The sequence below is a fragment of the Kogia breviceps genome, chromosome 9, assembly GCF_026419965.1.
Source record: "Kogia breviceps isolate mKogBre1 chromosome 9, mKogBre1 haplotype 1, whole genome shotgun sequence".
Lineage (NCBI taxonomy): Eukaryota > Metazoa > Chordata > Mammalia > Artiodactyla > Physeteridae > Kogia > Kogia breviceps.
The window spans coordinates 37,231,985-37,254,574 of record NC_081318.1 but is presented as its reverse complement, the minus strand read 5'-3'; the positions used below and the strand labels follow the sequence as shown (position 1 = coordinate 37,254,574).

At 42.3% G+C, this 22,590-nt stretch overlaps 2 protein-coding genes across 9 annotated transcripts in view; one reads left to right on the top strand and one right to left on the bottom strand.

Moving 5' to 3' along the window:
• Positions 1 to 7,557, bottom strand: part of DOCK4 (dedicator of cytokinesis 4) — a 484,849-nt gene extending 477,292 nt beyond the window's left edge. For all 4 annotated transcript variants that reach the window (XM_067042314.1, XM_059074580.2, XM_067042316.1 and 1 more), the window contains exon 1: positions 7,160 to 7,557. In XM_067042314.1, coding sequence (XP_066898415.1) covers positions 7,160 to 7,196 — 37 coding nt within the window. In that variant the 5' untranslated portion in view covers positions 7,197 to 7,557. The remainder of the gene's footprint in view (positions 1 to 7,159) is intronic.
• Positions 7,558 to 7,671: 114 nt separating this feature from the next.
• ZNF277 (zinc finger protein 277) overlaps positions 7,672 to 22,590 on the top strand; it is a 116,167-nt gene continuing 101,248 nt past the window's right edge. For 4 of the 5 annotated variants that reach the window (XR_010842137.1, XM_067042320.1, XM_067042319.1 and 1 more), the window contains exon 1: positions 7,709 to 7,878. Coding sequence is in view for 3 of the 5 variants with exons in the window: in XM_067042320.1 (XP_066898421.1) it covers positions 7,788 to 7,878 (91 nt within the window). In the remaining 2 variants the exon portion in view is untranslated. Of the gene's footprint in view, positions 7,879 to 22,590 lie in introns of all 5 variants that reach the window. The other variant, XR_010842138.1, reaches the window with a different exon arrangement.

Genomic DNA, 22,590 nt, shown 5'->3' with positions numbered 1-22,590 from the left:
AGACAAGTTACCTAACCTCTCTATGACTCAGTTTCCTGTAAAATATGAGTGATAACGGAACCTTTCCTCATGGAGCTGTCACAAGGATTAGACAGAAAACACATGACAAGCTCTCAGAACTATGCTTGGCAAATAGATAGTGCTCCACAAAGGCTATTAAATACATACATTCATTTCCAAAAGGATCACATTAATATTCAATACAACCAGCAGGGTAATGCATATCAGTTTTACTTCAACTTTGTCACCAAAAGGCATTAACACTATTTTTGGTGATTCTTATTTACTCCGTAGATATCCAGTGTATCTTAGCACACATTTTTTTTAAATGCCAGAAAGTAAAACAGTTGTTCCTTAAGTACATTTAAATTGCTTAAATAAAAATAGGCTTGAGGAACTTTACTTCTTTATTCTTTAATGTTATATATACTCTGACCAAACAAGTTTACCAGTTTAGATTTTTAAGAAAACAAGTTACATGAGCTACCTTGTTTCTTCTACTAGTGGTCAACAATATGTAAAAGGGTAGAAAAGAATGGTGCTGGTAACCCTACAATTGGCAAGCTCATTATATCTATTATATTTATTCTTCTGCTATAGTGGCCAGAGATCACTGTCAAAGGAATCTATATAGAAAAATACAAAATTGGTCATTATGCAGTTGATCCCAGCCCTTGTCAAAAAGATCCTAGTAGAAAGACACATGTAACATTAAAAAGACAATTTATACAATGTATCTGATGGCTTTGTATACTTGTTCCATTGTAAATGAGAAATATTATATAAAAAGACAGATTTTGACTTGTATTGAAAGAAAAAAGTATGATTAAAGTTTAAGGTAAAATAAACACAAATACATATTTGTCAAAAAGCAACTACAACATCATGAATGAACTTAACTAGAAACCCAACAAGGTCTAAGTTCCAGTCCTTCCTGTTTCACAAATGTGGTAGCTAGACCAGTGCTTTTCAAACTATGGGTCAGGACCCATTAATGAGTCATTACGCTAATGACAAACTTTTTTTTTTTTTTGCGGTACGCGGGCCTCTCACTGCTGTGGCCTCTCCCGTTGCAGAGCACAGGCTCCGGACGTGCAGGCTCAGCGGCCATGGCTCACGGGCCCAGCCGCTCCACTGCATGTGGGATCTTCCCAGACCGGGGCACGAACCCGTGTCCCCTGCATCGGCAGGCGGACTCTCAACCACTGCGCCACCAGGGAAGCCCGACAAACTTTTTAAAGTTTATAAATAAATTAATTTTGAAGTATAATTGACATACATTATATTAGCTTCAGGTATACAACATAATGATTTGATATTTGTGTGTATATATATACATATATATATATATATTTTTTTTTTTTTTTTTTTTTTTCCTGTACGCGGGCCTCTCACTATTGTGGCCTCTCCCGTTGCGAAGCACAGGCTCCGGACGCGCAGGCTCAGTGGCCATGGCTCACGGGCCCAGCCGCTCCGCGGCATGTGGCATCTTCCCGGACTGGGGCATGAACCCGTGTCCCCTGCATCGGCAGGCGGACTCTCAACCACTGCGCCACCAGGGAAGCTCTGTATATATTTTTTTTTAATGAAAAAGAATAGAACATCACAGAAAGTATGAACAAATATTGTTTCACTTATATGTGTGTGGGGTGGTGTTGGTGGTGTCAGGAAATAAAATGTATTTCCTATTATGGATGACAGTTAAACAAGATTAAAAGCCACTGGTCGGGCTTCCCTGGTGGGGCAATGGTTGAGAGTCTGCCTGCCGATGGAGAGGACACGGGTTCGTGCCCCGGTCCGGAAAGATCCCGCATGCCGCGGAGCGGCTGGGCCCGCTGAGCCTGCACGTCCGGAGCGTGTGCTCCGCAACGGGAGAGGCCACAACAGTGACAAGCCCGCGTACCGGGGGGAAAAAAAAAAAAAAAAAAAAAAAGCCACTGATCTAGAGTACAGGCATATTCCATTTTATTGTGCTTCCCAGATACTGCATTTTTTTTAACAAATTGAAGGCTTGTAGCCACCCTGCAATGACGTTATTTTGTTTTTTTAGCAATAAGATATTTTTAAATTAAGGTATGTACATTGTTTTATAAACATAACACTATTGCATTCTTAATAGACTACAGTATAGTGTAAACATAACTTTAATATGCACTAGGAAACCAAAAAATTTGTGTGACTTGCTTTATGTGATAATTCGCTTTACTGTAATGGTCTGGAACTGAACATGCAATATCTCCAAGGTATGCCTGTAAGTCACTTAACTTCTGTGAAGTTGTTTCCTCATGTCTTAAATGGAAGTTATCATTCTACTTCAGAGAGCAGACCCAAGTAAAATAATTTCACAACATTTTTTTACCTATAAAACATTGTATTAATATGGTAAGGTTATAGCATCTTGGTTGGGTTTCCTTAGAGTTTAATGTTTCTCTGTTATATATGCTAACAGCATAAAGTCACTATGCTAGAAATTTGGACATAATGTAACAAAGATAATTCTGAAAATGTAGTCTCCTAAGAAATGGAGCTAGAGACAGGAAAGCCTTAAGTTTCTTGAAATTTTTATTAACTCCTTTGTAGTACTCACCACACAGCCTCTGGGGAAAAAACAAGACTAAAGAAGAAAGGCAGCACCTCTGTGTTACTGTGGGGCCTCATGAAAGAATCATCACTTAGGAGAATGACCAAAAGGGGGAAACGTTTATAGGCTATTCCCACAGGAGGCCAGATCAAGAATGTCAGCTGCCATCACACTGTCTGCACAGCCCTTCAATGGTACTTTACTTGGAGGTATAAATCACTCCTCTTTGCTTCTCACTGAAAGTTTAGAATCCTGTGCCAAGCTCTAAATGCCACAAACAATTCCAGGCAGCACATCTTTATCTAGCTACACATGTTATCTGCACACATCACAGTACCACAAATAGGAAACATTTTAAGGCTGCTAGCTAACAAACTGAAAACAGCTAAGAGGAAAGGTACACTCCCTCATAACTCCCACACAGGCTACCATTAAAGCACACTTCTGAAGGAAAAGACATTCTAAAGATCCTGTGTAGGGTTTCCCTGGTGGCGCAGTGGTTGAGAGTCTGCCTGCCGATGCAGGGGACACGGGTTCGTGCCCCGGTCCGGGAAGATCCCATATGTCGCGGAGCAGCTGGGCCCGTGAGCCATGGCCGCTGAGCCTGCGCATCCGGAGCCTGTGCTCCCCAACGGGAGAGGCCACAACGGAGAGAGGCCCACATACCGAGAAAAAAAAAAAAAAGGATCCTGTGTAAATAAGAGATAGTACCTCTCCCCCTAAATATAGAAGGGGCTTTAAAAAGGAACAGAATTCCTACTTGGATGAGTTCAAAAAGCATTTCAGGATAAATGGAAGATAGGAATGTTTGTGAGTACTCTGACACTGGTACTATAATAATTCATTTTTTAAATGACATCCATGATCTTCAGATCTGCTTGTTCTGAGTTTTGTTTCTTGTAAGCCTCATGGATTTTTTGCAGTGATCAATCCAGCCCATATTCCCCCTCTAAGCTTAACTGGATTCACATATGTAAAACATCTGGCTGAATGTAGAGGAGCAGTTTGCAGCTCAGTAAAGCTACTGGCTCACCTGGGAATGCTGCGTGAATGCCTGCTGAGCAAATGAATGTAGAAACAGATCTGCAATGGTCCTAACTTTCTCTGTGACTAATTCCCACCACTTTAAGGGAGGGGACAGAAGGTATGACAGATGAGGACAGGCAGAGGCAGACAGTGGGCGTGAGGAAAGTTGTGAAAGTTGTGAAGAGGTGATCAAGAATGCTTTAGTCATTGCCCACGGAGTTCCCGCTGGACAGACTGAAAAAGCAAGCAATAGTCACCTTGGTTCTGGCAGCTTGCCAGGCAGTTTGCTTACCTGTGATCTTAGTTGAAAATCATGGGGGATGTGTCACAGCAGAAGTGTCTTTCTCATAACAATCTTGACACAATAGAAATATCTTTCTTACCAAAGGACACACTTGTTTGGAAGAGCTCTACAGAATTAGTACTGGGAAGGACCTTGGATATCATTTGGCCATGATGTTGAGACCCTGAAAAGTTAAGTGACTTACCTAAGGTCACACAGCTGGCAGCATTGTCTAGACTAAGACCAAAAGCTAAACAGAATCTCCCAAGATAAAATATCCCTATCATTGTGCCTACTAACATGTTTTTAAAGAGACAAGGTTCCCTATCACTCAGGACTCCAGCTTTATCACTATACCTGTCTAATTCCTTACAACACTTAGGTATATGACTATGTACACATTGTTTTGTTTTGTTTTTTTTTTTTTGCGGTACGCGGGCCTCTCACTGTTGTGGCCTCTCCCGTTGCGGAGCACAGGCTCCGGACGCGCAGGCTCAGCGGCCATGGCTCACGGGCCCAGCCGCTCCGCGGCATGTGGGATCTTCCCGGACCGGGGCACGAACCCACGTCCCCTGCATCGGCAGGCGGACTCTCAACCACTGCGCCACCAGGGAAGCCCGTACACATTGTTTTAAGACAGTTCATCAGTTAAATGGAAGAGATAGTGCCCACACATCAGGTTTGAAAAGGAATTTCTATCTCTGGTACACCTTACTACAGGTATGAAATTTAAGTCATTTTATCCATGTTTACAATACATTGCTTAAAACTGAAACACTAATATATAAAGACACATAATTATCTCATACATAATTGATGGTAGATAAGAAGTATATTAGAAATATACAATTTGCATGGAAACTTCAGGCACTCAAAGTCACAAAGACCAATTTATTTCAAAGAATGAGGAAAGTGAATTACTACTACACCTGATATCAACCAAACATTTGTGCCCATAAAATATATTTTCCTTAGTATTTATAAAAAAACTAGACAAGAAAAGCACATACACTAACCAAGTTTATAAAAATAAATAAATCAATAACAGCTTGCAGCATAGGCAGCTACAAATAGTGCTCTCCGTGGTGAGAAATAAAGTACACACATAAGAATCCTAGCAAAATTTTCACCACACACACCTAACAGATGGATTCTAAAAAACAGCTAAGCATTCATAAGCCAAATTCTCAAAAATTAATAATAAAAGATGGTTAACATTCCATGTTACGTGTGATATTGTATAAATGAGCACAACAGACCCCCCCCCCAGCTTTCGCCGCTCATCTCACTCAACCTTTTTCTAAATGTGTGCTCATCCTTCCGCCTCCCCTACTCTGCAACCAAATCACAGCCACCCAAAGGCGAGGTGTCTGCTGCAGCCCAAAACACTTGAGTGATAACATCCAGTTTGCCATTCCAGGAAATCCCAGAGTATGTTTTAATCCTCTGCCCACAGCTTGCAAAGAAAGGTGAGAGAAGAACTAATGGATACCAGCATCCCAGCTGTGACCTGGCACATAAAGACATCAAGAAAGTAAATCCCATCCATAATCTGTATAATTTAACACTTGGAAGAAAGCAACATCTGGGATCAACTCCAAGCGGGACAGTGTTGCTGGATGTATCTGTGCTTCCTGCACTGAGTGATAACCCGGTGACAAGGGAACACTCCAGGTCCTCACCAGTTCAGCAAAGGCAATGTCTTTTCCTAGCCAGGGGTAATCTACTCCAAAAAGGGGGCGAGTGAAGAGAAGGAAACATCTACTCCTTGCCAGTAGAGTGCCTGGCAAAGGCTCCCCTTACACTTCCAAGAGAGGGAAAGGTGGAACCCCTCCCCAAAGGTGGGTCCTGGACAAACTATTGTCTTGCTAACCAGTCAAAATCCAGAATGAAAGCTAATGTAATATACAGGAATGACTTTGTTTAAACCTTGCAGGGGACTCCAAAGTCCTATCCCCAGGTGAAGTTGGAAAAAAAAAAATTCCCTGTAACTATGACTCCCTGGAAAGGCTTTCCAGATTTTTTTAATTACAGGAAAATGAATTTAGAACATAAGCTGATACGTACACATCATCTAAATCACTAGATCTATACCCAATTAAAAAAAATACACCAATCACCAGGACGGGGCATTATAGGAAATAGAGATTGTTAGTAAAATCCATAATGCGTTCTCTCTGTTAAACCTTCTGAGAGGTTATAATTGCATTTGGCTGCTGCAGGCTTGTCAGAGAGCCTGGCTTAATAGTCGCAACCTAAAAGGAGTAACTGCCAAGGGGCGACTCAGCTGAAATCAAACAACAAAAACGGGAACTGTAATCGGCCTGAAATGGAAGGAGGGAAAGGAAGGGAGACTCCTGTATTCATCAGTCAACATTAATGTCCTTTGTTGTTCACCTTTGCACAGAAGAGTGAGCGCTACCCTGCTCCTTTTCCTCCGAACACCAGTGTCCGGATAGTCCTTTCCTAAGAGCTGTCTCCTTGCCTCGAAAACCCAAGCTTTCCGATTCCCTCTCCCCATTAACACTCCACAGCTGTCCTCCACCCCCCCACCCGGCTCACCCCGGGCAGAGAGGGTGGTCAGAAGTAAAAACATTGCTGAAATACCCGTTCCCCTCCAAAGACCAAAGAGCAGAGCTGCACAGATGTTGAAATTTACCAATTTCCCCCCGCCCCTCAACACACACTCGGTAACCCGGGATGGAAGGGAGGAGGGAGGCTCGGGCCGGACTCTGTCAGAGCGGCTCTTTTGAGGACGGTGCCACATTCCGCTCTCCGGGAATGCTGAAGGGACGCGGAGGGAAGGTTTTGCGCCTCCCTTCTGTTTTGGGGATGTTCTCGCTACGCGATTGTTGTTGCCTCCCTTTCCACCCTGGGAAATCGTCACAGCCCTTGCCGTCTTTGGGGAAAAAGGAGGGAGAGGAACGCCGTTCGCCCTCCTCTTCCAACTTGACATACACACGCCCCGTCGCCACTCCAAACTCCGCAGGCAGAGCCCGCAGCAGGCGGACTGGCGGCGCGCTCCCCTCAGCCGTCCGAGCGCTCCCTCCGGGAGCCGGTGCCTGGAGCGCCCATCCGGCGTTAAAGCGCGAGACCCCGGCGCGCACCCCTCTGCCCCGAGCTGGCTGGGCAAAGCCCCGAACCCGCAGCGCGATGCTACGATTAGGCATTTCCAGCCGGGTGGAGAGAGAGGGGCGCGGGGGCAAGAACGCGAAATACGCACACGCTCTGGCCAAAGCGGAATAAAAGTTCGCCCAGCTGAGACTCACCCACGCCGTATTTCTCGTGCTCCGTAGGTATCCACATGGCTAGAGAGGGGTCCGGGGTCTTCGGGCTTTGGAATCCCCGCGCCCCTTCTCCGACTCACAACAATGCACAGCTGCCGAGTAGCGGTTGCAGCGCTGGAGCCCGGCGGCTACGCGCGGGCTGCAGGCGCTGGGCAAGGTCTGCGCTGGAGGCTCCCGAGCCCGGCGTTGACACCGCGAGGCCAAGGCTGCGCCACCCGCCGCTCTCCCGGCGGCGGCTATTCACAGTCCTCCGACGCGCTCCCTGGGACCCGGAGTGCAGTCATTGTTCTGATTCACTGAACTAAGCGAACACGCCGGGGCACTCTCGGGCGCACCCCCGCCCGCCGGCGCCTCTTCCAGCCCTCCCTGCCTAGCGCCCCCGCAGCACCCTGGGAATTGTAGTTCTGGGCCACTCCATCCCGGATGGAGGCGGGGAATTAGCGGCTGGGGGCGGGGATACGTTCCGCCCGCCACCTCCTATTGGCCCAGATAGTGACGGCACGGCGTGGGAGTGGAGGAGACGCCGCGTCTATGGGGAGTTCATTTCCAATCGCGTTTCCATTGGTTCCACGCCTGTCCGCAGCCCTCCCTTTTTTTTCTCAGCCGCGTAATGGCTGCTCCCAAGACACAGGGGGCTGCTACCCAAGGAGAGGAGGACAGTGATGGCAACCGTGGCGGAACTGGGGGTGTCAGTTATGAGGGTGAGTACGGTGCTTCTGAGGTGTCTTCCTTTTTCTCCGACCTGGAGTGCCGCTGACTGCTGAGCAGACCCTAGCTTTAAGGCCACCTGAGCACGAGGGAACCTCGGGCAGGGCCCAGCGGGATGGGGTGGAGTCGGAGGCGGCTACTTGTTGGGGGCTGTCTGGGAGGGAAGAGAAAATGGGATGCCATAGCCTCCGCAGCCAGGGAAGTTCGCTGGGCGTCTGTCCCACGTTTGGAGCTCCCACCTTTGCGCTCGCTGCCGAGTGGGCGTGGGTCATGTCACGTTCGTGCGTGGGTTATTGTAACTCTGGGATTAGCCGCTCTCTTTCCTCACGAGTACCCTACGCCTGCCTCGGTTTGCTTGGTTTGGCCTCGGGAGATAGGTTTTATTTGGGTTCGGGTGGATTTCCAGTTGCAGACTGGTTGGTCGCTGCTATCCACTCTACAGATTTTCTCAACTGCTGGCTGGAGTAGCCTCTGAAGGGAAAGTGTGTGTGCCTCTCACAGTTTACCCCCTCGCTCGTTGACTGCCCCTGGCGTTCTGCAGGATTGAACGTGGAGCCTGGGAGATCTTCCCAGACTGGGTCCTTAGAACGAGAGGAAGGGAAGTGGTAATTTGCAGTCATGGTTCCAGAGAAAATCGTCACAGCTACTTCGGCTTCACTTGACTTTCAAGTTGTATTCTGATCCAATGTAGAGAGCAAAAATCACACGTTGAAAGCTGCAGGGGATTTTCTTTAGAATTCCCAGTCCCATACTTTTACCTTTAGTATATCTATCCCCATCCCACTCTCTTCTTTTTTGATTTGATCATTTAACACAGCTAGTTGTCTTTTTCTAATGGACATGGTTTGGGGCTTAAATTTGGTTCTCTGTCCTTGTTGGGGTTTTTAAAAATTTCTTTCTTTGTTTTTGCTTTCATGGTTAAATTGACATTTAGTCGTAAGTTTTTGTCTTAGCACAGAGATTTCTTCCCACTTCTTATCAATGGAACCCCTAGCTTTGAAATTATTTCAGTACCTCTACCAAAGAAATCTTTGGCGAAGCTCCATACTTAAATGTTGTGTTATATTCACACCCTAAACAGTTCATTTTGGGGTTGGCCATATAGTCAACTCTTGTAGTAACATGCTAAAGGTTTTCCATATTCTCAAAGTACCAGAGGGCTACCAGTTTAACATTTGAAGGTGAAATCTTTGGTGAATTTATCTCACAGATTAACTCATAAAAAAGAAAATTGGGTATGCCTTTCAAAAACATTGTATAAATTTTAAATATCATTAGTTATTTTAAAATTATAAAGCTTTTCATCATGAACAGTTCAAAACCATTCAGAGATGTGTAAGGTAAAAAAATGAAAGTTCCTGCATCACAAACAGTCCCACTCCCAAAGTAACAACTCTTGTGCTTTTTCTAATAAATTTTATATATGACACACATCTGTATGGTTTTGATTTTTTTTTAATAAAAAGGGATCATTCTGTGTAAGCTTAAAGATCTGCCACCATCTTTCTTCCAGTGTTCTACTATAGACAGCCTTCCCTATCAGTATATTTGTTAATTCTTTTTAAGGATTGTGCCCGTAGTATTCCATAACATGGACGTCCCATACTTTAACCATTCCTCTGTTAATGAACATGTAGTATAGCTTTAGTTTTTCAGTGATGCAGTGAACAGCTTTATATACATATCCTTGTCCACCGGGTGTGTGAATTTCTTGAGGAATTTGGTCAAAGGTGACACATGTTTAAAATTGTGATGTCACATTTTTCTCTTAACGGGTGTGTGTAGACATTCCTACCAGTAATAATATGAGTGTCCTTTTCTCCATATCATTACCAAGCTGTGATGACCAGTATTAATTCAGGATCAGTGTTTAGATGACCATTAGATTGAACTGAGTAACTGATAGCATAATTTTAGGTTGCAGTTTATTTTCACCAGAAGTATTGAGCAGTGAATTTTCTGTATCTGTAACAAAAAAAATCCTCACCCTGGTTCATAACTGCCCATCTGGCTGGTTTTTATGTCATTCTTACAAGGTAAAATTGTCATTAAAAATTCCCTTGATACATATATATATACACTAATATGTATAAAATGGATAACTAATAGGAACCTGCTGTATAAAAAAATAAATTAGGGCTTCCCTGGTGGCGCAGTGGTTGAGAATCCGCCTGCCAATGCAGGGGACACGGGTTCGTGCCCCGGTGTGGGAAGATCCCACATGCCGCGGAGCAGCTGGGCCCGTGAGCCATGGCCGCTGAGCCTGCGCATCTGGAGCCTGTGCTCCGGAAAGGGAGAGGCCACAACAGTGAGAGGCCCGCATAAGGCAAAAAAAAAAAAAAAATTTAATTTAAAAATTAAAAAAAATTCCCTTAATAATCTATGTATCATTCTGTGATTTTATCCACATTCTTTTCGAAGCCTGCAAAGTGTGATACAAATTTTGGGTGGAAATAATGATGTTAAAACTGTGCATATTCATATTTTTTGTTAAGCAGCCACTTCGCTATCAAGTATGTCTTTCCCTGTAAAATCATTAATGTCTTGAAAACTGCCTCTTTTAAGAGGTTTCCCTCTAATTCTAATTAAAATGTCAATCTGTGTGTTTAATATTCTGGGACAGAAGTGACTAGGGAGTCTTTTTATAGGAATCTGTGCAATTCTACAAGATTTCTGCTAGAATGAGTCACTGGGCAGTATGCAGGCAGGTACGCCTTCCCTGAGGTCTGTGTGCCAGACTTCCTGAGGCTCCATCTCTCAGGGAAGCCCTTGCTTTCCAAACATTTGAACGGTAACTAGGATTTCATATTGTCCCCTAAAATTAAGAACAGGTAATAGACTCAGCATTTCTCACATTTGGGGATGTTACTGGGGAAATTTTTCTGATGGCAGTGATTTCGTCTGACAGTGTTAACCTGTGCTTCCATATTGTAGTGTTCTGACAGAGTCAGCTTTTTTCCCTACAAATGCATGTCCCGTAGATGATGATCATGGTAATGCCTCTTTGGATTTATAAAGCTTTCCATCTGGAGACCTTATTAATTCATTTGATGTCTCTAGAAGAAACGGGTATAGCAGGTGGCGTCAACTCCTCATTCTTGTATTTCCTATTTTGATAAATGGCATCAAGCCTTTTATAGAAACCAAGGAAGCACCCTTGATTCCTATCTTGCCCTCAGGTCCTGAATCTGATCAGTTACCACACCTTATTTTCCTGTGCCTGAAAGAATCTTTTGAATCTGTTCTTTCTCTCCATCTCTTCAAGTAACCACTATTCTGTTTCTAAACCTCACCGGTTGCTGCTGAATTACCTGTGTCCCCACGCTCCAAACTGTACTCTTGGGGACCAAGACCGTGTCGTTTGTTTTTGTCTGCTTGACCCTGTTCTTGGCACCTTGTCAGTGTTTAATAAATGTTTGACCAGAACTGAATTCTAGCCTGGATGATTGCAAAACCTTCCTATTGATCTCACTGACTTTTTTTTTTTTTCTTTTTGGCTGTATTGGGTCTTCTTTGCTGCACGTGGGCTTTTCTCTAGTTGCGGCGACAGGGAGCCACTCTTCGTTGCGTTGCCTGGGCCTCTCATTGCGGTGGCTTCTCACTGCGGATCAGAGTCTCTAGGCACACAGGTCTCTGTAATTGTGGCTCACGGGCTCTAGAGCACAGGCTCAGCAGCCGTGGCGCAGGGGCTTAGTTGCTCTGCCACATGTGGTATCCTCCCAGACCAGGGCTCCAACCCGTGTCCCCTGCATTGGCAGGCAGACTCTTAACCTCTGTGCCACCAGGGAAGTCCTGATCTCACTGACTCTCGATTTTCCCTTTCTTAATCCACCTTCAAAAACTCAAATGTATTCATGGATCTTCACTTCAAATCTTCAGTGTAACTCTAACGTGTTTCATTTAGGTTCCAATCTACTTTTCCAGCCTCATCTTCAGTCACCCTGCTACCCCTCCCAAATCTCCATTATCACACTTATACCATATCACATTGTAGTTATTTGTTGGCAGTTTTGGCTACACCAGTAGACTGAACTTCTTGAGGGCGAGAGTTGTCTTAGTTTAGTACATCCAGTGCCTATCAGAACTGTGTGTAGTAAACACTCTATAACAATTTAATGGTTAGAATCTTTGAAATTTATCCAAAGTACTTAGAATGACTGCTATTTTAAACAGAGGAATTGAAGTAGAATAAAAAACTGAGTAGATGTTGTGTGCTTGTGAAAATTATGCATACCAACGTGTGCTTGTGAAAGTTACGCATACCAACTGGAAAATTCAGACTGTCATCATGAAGTATCAACTTTGTCAGAGATAATCATAGTTAGCATTTAAGCATAGTTTTTCAGTCTTTTTTTTAAAGTGAAGTGTTAGTGTTTAGATAATGATAAAATATTTAAGAGAATACTTCAGATCTGTCCTTTATAACATTGAACCCATAACTGAGTAGACTGCTACAGAGACCTTGAAATCTGTCTTCCATCATCTGTGTGGCTCTTGTCCAGTTTTCCACAGGTTGTCATCTTACTTCCAGCATTAAGGCTTAAGTCCAGTCTTGTATATTTGGCATGACAGTGGAAAGAGGACTAGACCCTATCTTGGAAAAACTGTATTTAAATTTCAATTCTGATATTTAGTAGCTGTATAATGTAGATTAATTACATATCTGCTACATTTATGAAAATAAGCTATAATATCTACCTTGCAGAGTTACTGTGCTTATGCATTGAATTATACATTTAGGAAAGCCCAACATATTTCCTTTTATAAAGTTGGAACTCAGTAAATATCAGTTGCATTCAATATAAAGATATGCCTAATTGAACTGTAAAACTGCCTGCTCTGATTAACTTAGAAGCAATCTAAATTGCGGTGTAACCAAGGGGAAGCTTAGGAATGTGGTGGTGATAACTGCTTAGGCTGCGCATGCATTCCTAGGGGTTGTCAGGGTGTCTGTTGGTGCTCTGTACTGGTATTGCAACTATGTGCTCTGAAGGCGTTTTATATTATCTTCTATACCCTTTCTCACCCCTGCCAAGCACTGCCCCCTCATACCCAGCTCCCAGCTCTTCACACATACACCCACATTCAGAGTCAGCAAGAAGCTTAGATAATCCTACATATTCAGATGGCCTTGCAAGGTATAGGCCAGAGGGTGTCAAGGAAGAAAAAGAATTATAAATACTAGGTTTGGTGTAAGGTTCTGAAGGGGCCTACTTCAGAACATCCTTTTGTTTTCCTTTAAAACATACATGGGGGCTTCCCTGGTGGCGCAGTGGTTGAGAATCCGCCTGCCGATGCAGGGGACGCGGGTTCGTGCCCGGGTCCGGGAGGATCCCACATGCCGTGGAGCGGCTGGGCCCGTGAGCCATGGCCGCTGAGCCTGCGCGTCCGGAGCCTGTGCTCCGCAGCGGGAGAGGCCACAACAGTGAGGCCCGCATACCACAAAAAAAAAAAAAAAAAAAAAAAAACATACATGGGACCCAGCTTGCAGGATATTAAGAGAAGATATTATAAAAGAGGTATTATAACAATGATGATACTGATGGTAGCTAACATTTGTAGAGCAGTAACTGTGCCAAGTACTGTTTCAAATGCTTTTAGAGATCATTTTGTCTCACAAAATCCCTGAGATAGATACTCATATTATCCCCTTTTTATTTAATACAAATGAGAAAACTGGTGCAAAGAGCAACTTGCATAAGGCCACACAGTAACTGAAAGAGAACTTTTAACCCAATTACGACTGTAAAGATGTCTCATAGTAACTAAATTCCATTGGATGAGGTCTGAAACATACTTTCGTTAAACATAACTTTGTTCTAAAGTTGATGTTACTATAGAAAGATATTATGGTATGAGGAAAAAGGTCAGGACAACTTAGGATCAAATCCTGGTTACTCACCAGCCACAGGCAAGTTAAGCAACCTCTGAACCTTAGTTTCTCATCTGTGAAATGGGTAATAATCATAATGTGTCTTGCTGGAATGTTGAATTGAGTAGTGAGATCATAATTATAGTACCTAGTCTTCAATAAATGGTGATTTTTACTTCAGTCATAGGTTTAGGGACTTCTTTGGCATGTGCCAGAGGTGATACAGGTGTTGGTTTTGAGTGCTAGAATCTTAATGTGTCTTTTCCATTTTAAGATCAGGTTTCTGTTACGGGATTTGGTAGGTACTTGTAGTATCAGACGCTGAGTTTACATACACTTCTAATTGTATTGACATAGATCTTGCGTTCATGCAGAAGAATAGCACTGTCCTCCACAGCACATTCTCATACATGTCCCATCTTGAAAAACCGAAGATGATATTGACCAGATTGATGAAATAAAAATCATACTTTCTTCTAAATGTAAATCCATGAGTATATAGAAATAAGAAGTACACCTAAACTGCCCTTCCAGTGATTGAATTTTTAAATACTTCTATTAGTTGTTTCTGGAAAACTTTACCATAGAGTTAGGATTCAGTTTTGCTGTGATTTATTTAATAAACTTATGAGACTGAATGGATTGGCATTTCACTGTCAGTTCCTTGAAGAACTGCCATCTCTTGCTGAAATAAGTGTGTTCTACTGACTTCATTGACCCAAAGGTGAGCAGGACAGTGAGTGGTGATGTATTTGACTGATCAGTCTTCTGCCTTTCTTTACATCTCAACCAATGGTCTTGTGACCAGTGTCGTTATTTGTAAGATAGCCAACTGGGACTGGGTGCTGTCTTTAGCTCTAGGCATCAAGTAGTTTCTGGAATTAAACAGGACTTAAACCTTTGCTCGATTGTGGGGGTGGAGGGAGGTTGGGAGAGGTGTTCAATAATAAGTGGTAGAATATTTTAAGTGCCATAAGCTGATGTGGGATACTTTGGGGCTTTCTTTACGTGTAATATATTTAAATTCATCAATACATTGAGTAAAAATGTATGGAAGGAAAACCTGGATTAAGAGTCAGAAATCTGGGCTTCCCTGGTGGCGCAGTGGTTGAGAGTCCGCCTGCCGATGCAGGGGACACGGGTTCGTGCCCCAGTCTGGGAAGATCCCACATACCGCAGAGCGGCTGGGCCCGTGAGCCATGGCCGCTGAGCCTGTGCGTCCCGAGCCTGCGCTCCGCAATGGGAGAGGCCACAACAGTGAGAGGCCCGTGTACCACAAAAAAAAAAAAAAAAGAGTCAGAAATCTGGGTTCTTAGCCTGCTGCTTTGTGGCACTGTGAATTTGGGGAAAATCCTTTAACCCCACTGAGACTCAGTCTCATAAAAATGCTGCAGGTAAATACCTTGCTGATATTGCTGGGAGGTTGAGTGAGACACTGTATATGAAAGCACTCTGTAAACTTTGATACAGTATAAAAATGTAGAGATGAATGATGCTGATGAAGGTCTGTCACAAGAGGCAGTGGTGAGTCTTTGGAATTGGACAAACTGGATTCCAAAGTAGCTGTCGGTTAAAACCTGTGTAACCTTGAGCGAGTCAGGTGACCTCACTATTATTATCATCACAACTGCTGCTACTACTACAATAATCTGGAGATATGACTTTAAAATGATTGCAGACTAATGAACATTAGAGTTTGAATCAAGACATATCCCTGATTTTATAATATACCGTTTGAGGACAGGGACTGTCACATATAGCTTTGGATCACCTCCTTTTCTGGGACAGTGCCATGCTGTGTTGTCATTTGGTGTTGGCTGAGTGGAGACTGTGGATGGGCTCCGTGTTGGGTGCTGTATGGGGCACAAATGAAGAAGAACCCCTGGCCTTAACCTTGGGGAATTTTCAGTGTAATGGGTGGGGCTCCATATTCATATTTTACCAGAGCTAATTGGAGAGTCCTTTCTGTTTCCATATTATACTCTGGGAAGAATTGGATACATTTGAATCTGCAATTTGTATTCATTGACTGAGGAGCTGAGCAGAGTAAAGCTTTTAAATGTGGTTATTTTTAAAAGAAAGGAAATGCATGCTCATCTCCTGGTTTCCCTAACACTGTCCTTATTTTGTGTTTTTTCTAAACTGAAAGATGATTACAGAGTAATTACAAGTAATTACAGAGGCCCTGCCTTTAACAATTTTTTTTTTTTAGTGTTTTTATTCAAAAACTTAAGATTTGTTTCTTAAGAGAAAGACTTCGGAATTGTAATTGTGGTTATTGATTTAACACAATCTTTCTGTTATGTAACAGGCTGCTATTCACCAGTAATAGCCAATTAGAAAGGAAAATATCTTGTACCACAAATCGTAATTACCATTTTAAAGCAATTAATAGCAGGAACTGTTGCTGAACAGTAACTTAACATCAATCGGGCTGTCTTTGCTAAAGCACCATACAACTAATTTCCACAAATGGAGGAGGGGAGAGGAAGTTCAGTGAAAGAGTCTGAAAGCTTATTGGACTTGCTTACAAACTAGTTGATGGATGGCTTTTGAAGCTTTATAAAAATGCACCCACATGAAGGAAAGTAATGCTGATAATCTACAGGCACTTTGAGTTATTTTTCCAACATCAGTGATCATAGACTATATTGTTTAGTGGAAAGCCCACTGGACAAGGAGTTAAAAGACCTGGGTTTTAATCCCACTTATGCTTCTGACTGGCTGTGTGATTTTAGAGAAGTTATTTGCACTTGTATTTAAGATTTCCTGGTTTGTAAATGAGAGAATTCTTTATATTAGCATCCTTTCAACTGATCTTCCAAACATCAATAAAAGAAAGAGAAGGTAGACTTACAGCTAGGGAGCCCAAGTATACATATCCTAGAGTCTGTGTAGAAAGAAAGAATATATATCTGGATTTTTCCGTTAAGAATTAGTTACACATTAGTTGTACATGTGAATGTCACTAATCAGGTGTATCAAGTTAGAAAATTGGTGGAGAACCACTGGCAATAGATAACTTCTAGGGTCTCTTAATCCAAAAGATTATCGATAGATCATTATGATGCATACCATCTTCCCCATCTCCTCTCCTTTCCATGTTTTAATAAATGATGCAAATCTGAAAGAGCTTTGATAGAACTGAGAATTAGTTCATTCAGAAAATTTTATTAAGCATGTGCTGTGTGCAAGCCTCTATATTTTAGATGCTATCGAATACAAAGATGAAAATAAGATAGGTCTTGCCATCCAGGATCTTATGGCCTAATAGGAAGATAATAAGTGCATAAATAACTGTATTACAAAGTAGAAAGTGTTAAGGACCATCAGAGTGATCAAGATGGGGTTGAGCAAGAAAGAGATTGTGCGCAACAGGTGGTACTAGGTCTTGAAGTTGAAGAGGATTTGGACATGCAGAAATAAGGAAAAGCATTGTAGACCCAAGCAAAGGGAGGGAACAGTAGAAAAACTAAGGGCATCTACAGCAGGTAACAAGTCAAATTCATTTTTCCTGGAGGAAATGGTAGGTAAATGGAAGCAATGAAAAGAAGTTTGGACAGTTTGAAGCTAGATCATATAGCCTCATACGTTAGACCCTGACTGCAGACTTGAGGAAAGGGAATGACAAGATTAATGTTTAATCAGATAACAATGTCCTGAAGAGGGAAAGTTGAGTCAGGAGGCAGGGGTATTTGCCAAAGAAAAAGTTAATGAAGACTCATACTAGACTTTAATAATATGCCCTTGTTAATGAAGTCAGGTGATTAATCAGTCCTGTAAGGAAATTCCTGAGATTAGAGAAATATACCAGGACAAAACAGGTTGTATATAAAGATTCTTTCTTTGATAGGTTGGGGTCTGCTTGGGCTCTGTCATAGGAAGGCCCAGGGAGTACAGGCAGAGAACACCATAAAGATGACAAAACAGGCATCAGAGTACAGACAGGTGGAGAGATCTGGGAGCAGGTAGTATTAAAGAAAACCAGAGCTGGACAGTAGTTAAAGTGGTAAAGAACAGAGTTTATTCATCAACAATTGCAATAGAAGGGAAGAGTCCTCTGTATAGAATTGGGCTCAATTCCAGATTCAAAGAAAGGTGGAGATTTTTAGACAAGGAGCAGGTTGGGGAGGTTGGGTGATGGAAAATTAATAATAGGAAACATCAGGGGGATTCTGGTGTAACGGAGCAAAGGGTTCATGTGCCTGTGGTGCAGAAAGCCAAACTCTGACAGTGGGAGTTTGCAGCAAAGTCAGGATTTATTGCAGGGGGCCAAGCAAGGGAGTGGGAGACAAGCCTCAATCCACTCCAATTTGGTCTTTGAGTTAGGGTTTTTTTTTAAAGGGAGGGGGTTTTTTTTAAAGGGAAAGAACAAAGAAGCTGGGGGTAATCATCATCTTCTTGTGACATTTCTGTGACTTTTTTTTTTTTTTTTTTTCCCCGGTACGCGGGCCTCTCACTATTGTGGCCTCTCCCGCTGCGGAGCACAGACTCCGGATGCACAGACTCAGCGGCCATGGCTCACGGGCCCAGCCGCTCCGCGGCATGTGGGATCTTCCCAGACGGGGGCACGAACCCACGCCCCCCGCATCAGCAGACGGACTCTCAACCACTGCGCCACCAGGGAAGCCCTCTGTGACATTTCTTAATCGCCATTTTGGGAGTTAGGATGTCTCTGGTTTACAGTTCTCTGGCCATGTGGACCATGGCTTGGGGGTCTATTAGCTCATGCCCTGGAGAAATAACCTGAGTTTGTACATTAATGATGATATCAATGACAGCAGTTTTAGTCATCTGATTCTGGTTGATTAGTGTTCAGTTAGTACAGGATTGAGGTCAGAGGGGGACAAGAAAGGGAATAAAGTTTCAGATAGAGAGGTTAATCATAAACTCAGCAGGGCAACTCCATTTTAGGGGGACACGGTTTCACTGTCTAAATAGACTCGACAAGGTTCTTGCTGCAGGCCGGCCTGAGTAATATCACCTGGAGGATAGTAGGGGCAGAAGAGCCCCATCAGAGATGGAGGGTGGGGGATTCTCTCCAGACTGATTTAGCAGTATTCTTGCTAAAACCTGGCTATGCAGGTCTAGCATGGCCTGATCCAGAAAAGGGTTCAGAGTATCCCAACTAAAGTTTGGTCAAGGAGAGAGCCTTTGTCATTAGCAGGAACACAACCACAGTAAACTGGACTTTAGAGACAGGATTCAAGTCAGTTCAAAAGCCTTAGAGAAACAAGTTTAGAGGAACATGGATTCTGGGTGAGGCGTGGATTCTGGTTTATGGTATCAGGGCAGCAGGTTAAAAACTCATTTACTAGAAAAGTTATACAAGTTGAGGCTTGGTTCCAAGAAATTAGTCACATGCACAGTGACTAGCATCCCAGACCCAGATGGAGGTGAAGCCAAGAAGACTGGGTTGGTATAGAGCCACTGGCTTGAGGTGGTCCCCTGCTGGAGCAGAGCCAAACTGCTGGTGAGCTTAGAGATCCCTGCAGATGCTGATTGGCAGTGTTAGCAGGGGCCTAGCTGCAGGCAACTCATTACAGTTGCCCATATGGCCACTGAACTCCTAACCCTGTGCTCATTAATCCCGAATAATCAGCCAGTTGTAATATAATTCTCAAGTATAGGGTGATAATACCCTTTCTTTTTCATGACCCCTAGACTACTTGGCTATTTGATACCACAGAGAAAGATTCCTGTTCTTGATCTTTTTCCTTTTGAAACATCTTAGAGTTTATTGACAAAACAGATTAAAGTATGTTAACTATTTCCCCCATTTATAAGGTGTGTTTAAGTATCAGTTGTTATAGTTGTTTCCATAAATAGAGCACAATCCTGTTTTCCTTTCATTACATGAGTCCCAGAGTATATCCAACCATATAGATTTACATGTTCTTAGAGTCTAAATGAATTTAAAATGAATAAAACCTTTAAGTAATGGACTGAAAAGAAATTCATTTCTTTGATATCATACTTTTGAGATACATTCATAGAAAATTGTGTTCTTGTTTTTGTTCATCTGTGTGATGGAAGTAGGTAGGCCTAATGTAAATTTAACATCTATTTATGTTTTTAGGGACAATATTTCAGAACTCCATAGAATTCTATGACAGAAAAAGTATTAATACCATTTTACACAAATAAATTCTCATGTGCAAATACTGAGGTAAATAAAGCTACGTAGCATTCTTACTTCAGGACTTTTTAGTATGCAAATTTTTGTGACCATCCAAGAGATAAATATTACATTGCAGTTTCCCAAATATTTAACTACACTACCTTTTTCTCAAATAACACCTATTAACATTTAATGGGATGCTAGTGTTCTGTGGAATTTGATTTGGCAAATGCTGATCAGAGTCATCTTCCCTTAAACGGATCATATTTATTAAGAACTTAGACACACCCAAGAGTTCCATCTGTGAACATCTTCAAGAAGAAATCATTCACCCTGTATCTATAATAATAACCATTGTCGTTCATTTTATAGCTTTCCTGTTTTACTTCCAGCCCTTAGTGGGGAAAGAATAAATGTAGAGTATTAAGCCCAAGGTAAACACAACAAACATAACTGTTCTGTCTCAGAGAGATGTGACATCCTCTAAGTAGCATTTTTCCCCCTTTCAAAAGCTAGAATTTTTTTGAAAACGTTCAAGATAACATTGAAATAAATATTTGTATAAATAAAACCTACCACTTTAGCACAATATGAGGACTCTTCAAATTGTTTTTTTTTAATTTTAGTGTCCCTTCCTTAGTACATTAGAATTAAGATTTGAATACTGAATAATAAAAAAAGGAAATTGTTCCCAAGTAACCAATTTCTGATCTACTGTTCCAGAGCCTATGCTTCTTTTTAAGCCAGGTAACCATAGCTATTTAATGCATTATTTAAGGTTATAAAATTTTAATTCACATTCTTCTATCAGCTTTCTTTGACTTCAAGAATGTAGGTTAGTTGCAATTTTTTTCTAATTGCCTGTGTTTGGCATCATTGTCAGAAATGTCAGTTTCTGAATTACTGTTTATTAATGAAATGATGAATCCAGGCATCCCTTTGATGTAAAATCCACAACTAGTGTGATATAGAGGAATTTTTTAGTGAAAGGTTTTTTTAGACAGCTTAGAAATGATTCATGGGACCATTGTTATTCACATCTAGTTAGCAGTATTCAGATCCAACTGGCAAGTCTCCATTTCTTCAGGATTCTCACTGTTACATTAAATGTGGTTTCAAAGTAGACTGATTTAGGCAAGCAGCGTATAAGTGAAATAACTGGATTGCTCTCTTCATCTTCTCACCTTTAATAAAAATTACATTTGCTGATATCCTTTGTGACAATACATTAATGAATCAGATTCTGAATTCATCTTACTTATAGTTATCAAAAATTATTATGTTATTAATATTAGCTGACCATTGGACCCTGCTGTGAAGTGCACACATACTTGTGGAAATTCATACACATTTTCATATACTTATGGGCAACATTTTTTAACGTTATATCCTTCATAAGTTATACTTCATAAATATTATAATCCTCATAAATATATAACCTCCTCCCTTTCTCTTTCTGGGTTAGTCATACTCGTATTTCAAATCTTAGCTTAAATGTCACTTTTTATGTGAAGCTGTTCTTGAAACATAGTGTGAATTAGCTACACACTTCTTTGTAGCTTAATCATTATACTATATAATTATCTAGGAGAATCCCATTACCTGCTTTGTAGAGAGAGAAATTTTAATTCTAATAGTTCCATTGATATATACTATGTTACTTTTCAAGTGCTGCCTGTAACAAATTACACAAACTGGTGGCTTAAAGCAGGAGAAGTTTATTCTCTCACAGTTCTTAAGGCCAGAAGGCGGAAATCAAGGTGTCAGCAGAGCCACACTCCCTCTTCTCTAGAGTAGAATCCCTTTCCTTGCCTCTTCCAGCTTCTGGTGGTGCCAGGCAATCCTTGACTTGTGGCAGCATAACTCTACCTCCGTCTTCAACCTGTTTGAGAGGTTAGGTAGGCTTCACGAGGAGGTGAGACCTAAGCAGTGGTCTTTGCCAGGTGGGGTAGGTCTTCTTGATAGAGGACGCTGCATGAGGAAGGGCTTGGAGAACCTCTACACCTGCATACTATCAAAGCCTGAAATGATGTGGTAGAGTAGGAGACAAGGCTAAAAAGGGCACACAGGCTGTATTTAAAAGGAGTTTGTGGGCCATGCAGAAGAACTTGGGTTATGGCCTACATAACGGGGAGTGTTTTAGGCGGGTGAGAAACATGAATCAGATTTGCTGGATAGGAACAGCCTTGTGGGCAGTTCTAATGTGAAGATGAATACAGACTTCAGAGGCTCTTGTGAGAAAAGCACATTCCTTATGTAGCCCAAACTGGGTGCCAAGCTAAGTAAGTCTCTCTAAAGTGTGTAAACCATGATGTAACCTTCCAGCTCAGAAACCAGCTATAATTTCTCTGTGCCTATAGGAAAAATCCCCAAATGAGAGGATATCTTTATTCAGGACTCCTCATTGCCTGACCCCACTAATTTAATCTGCTGCTTCTCAACCACAGAGATGGCTTTGAGTTTTCTTTTACTGACTTGTTTGTAACCACACCTCAGGTGTGAGTCCTACACTAGAAGAATAATCTAAAGGGCACAGATGGAAGAGTAAAGCCTGTTCATTGCGTGCTCACTTGACTTTGTCATGTGGAAATCTGCACTTTTAAATTTTATTTTCTAGGGCTTCCCTGGTGGCGCAGTGGTTGAGAATCCGCCTGCCGATGCAGGAGACACGGGTTAGTGCCCTGGTCCGGGAAGATCCCACATGCTGCGGAG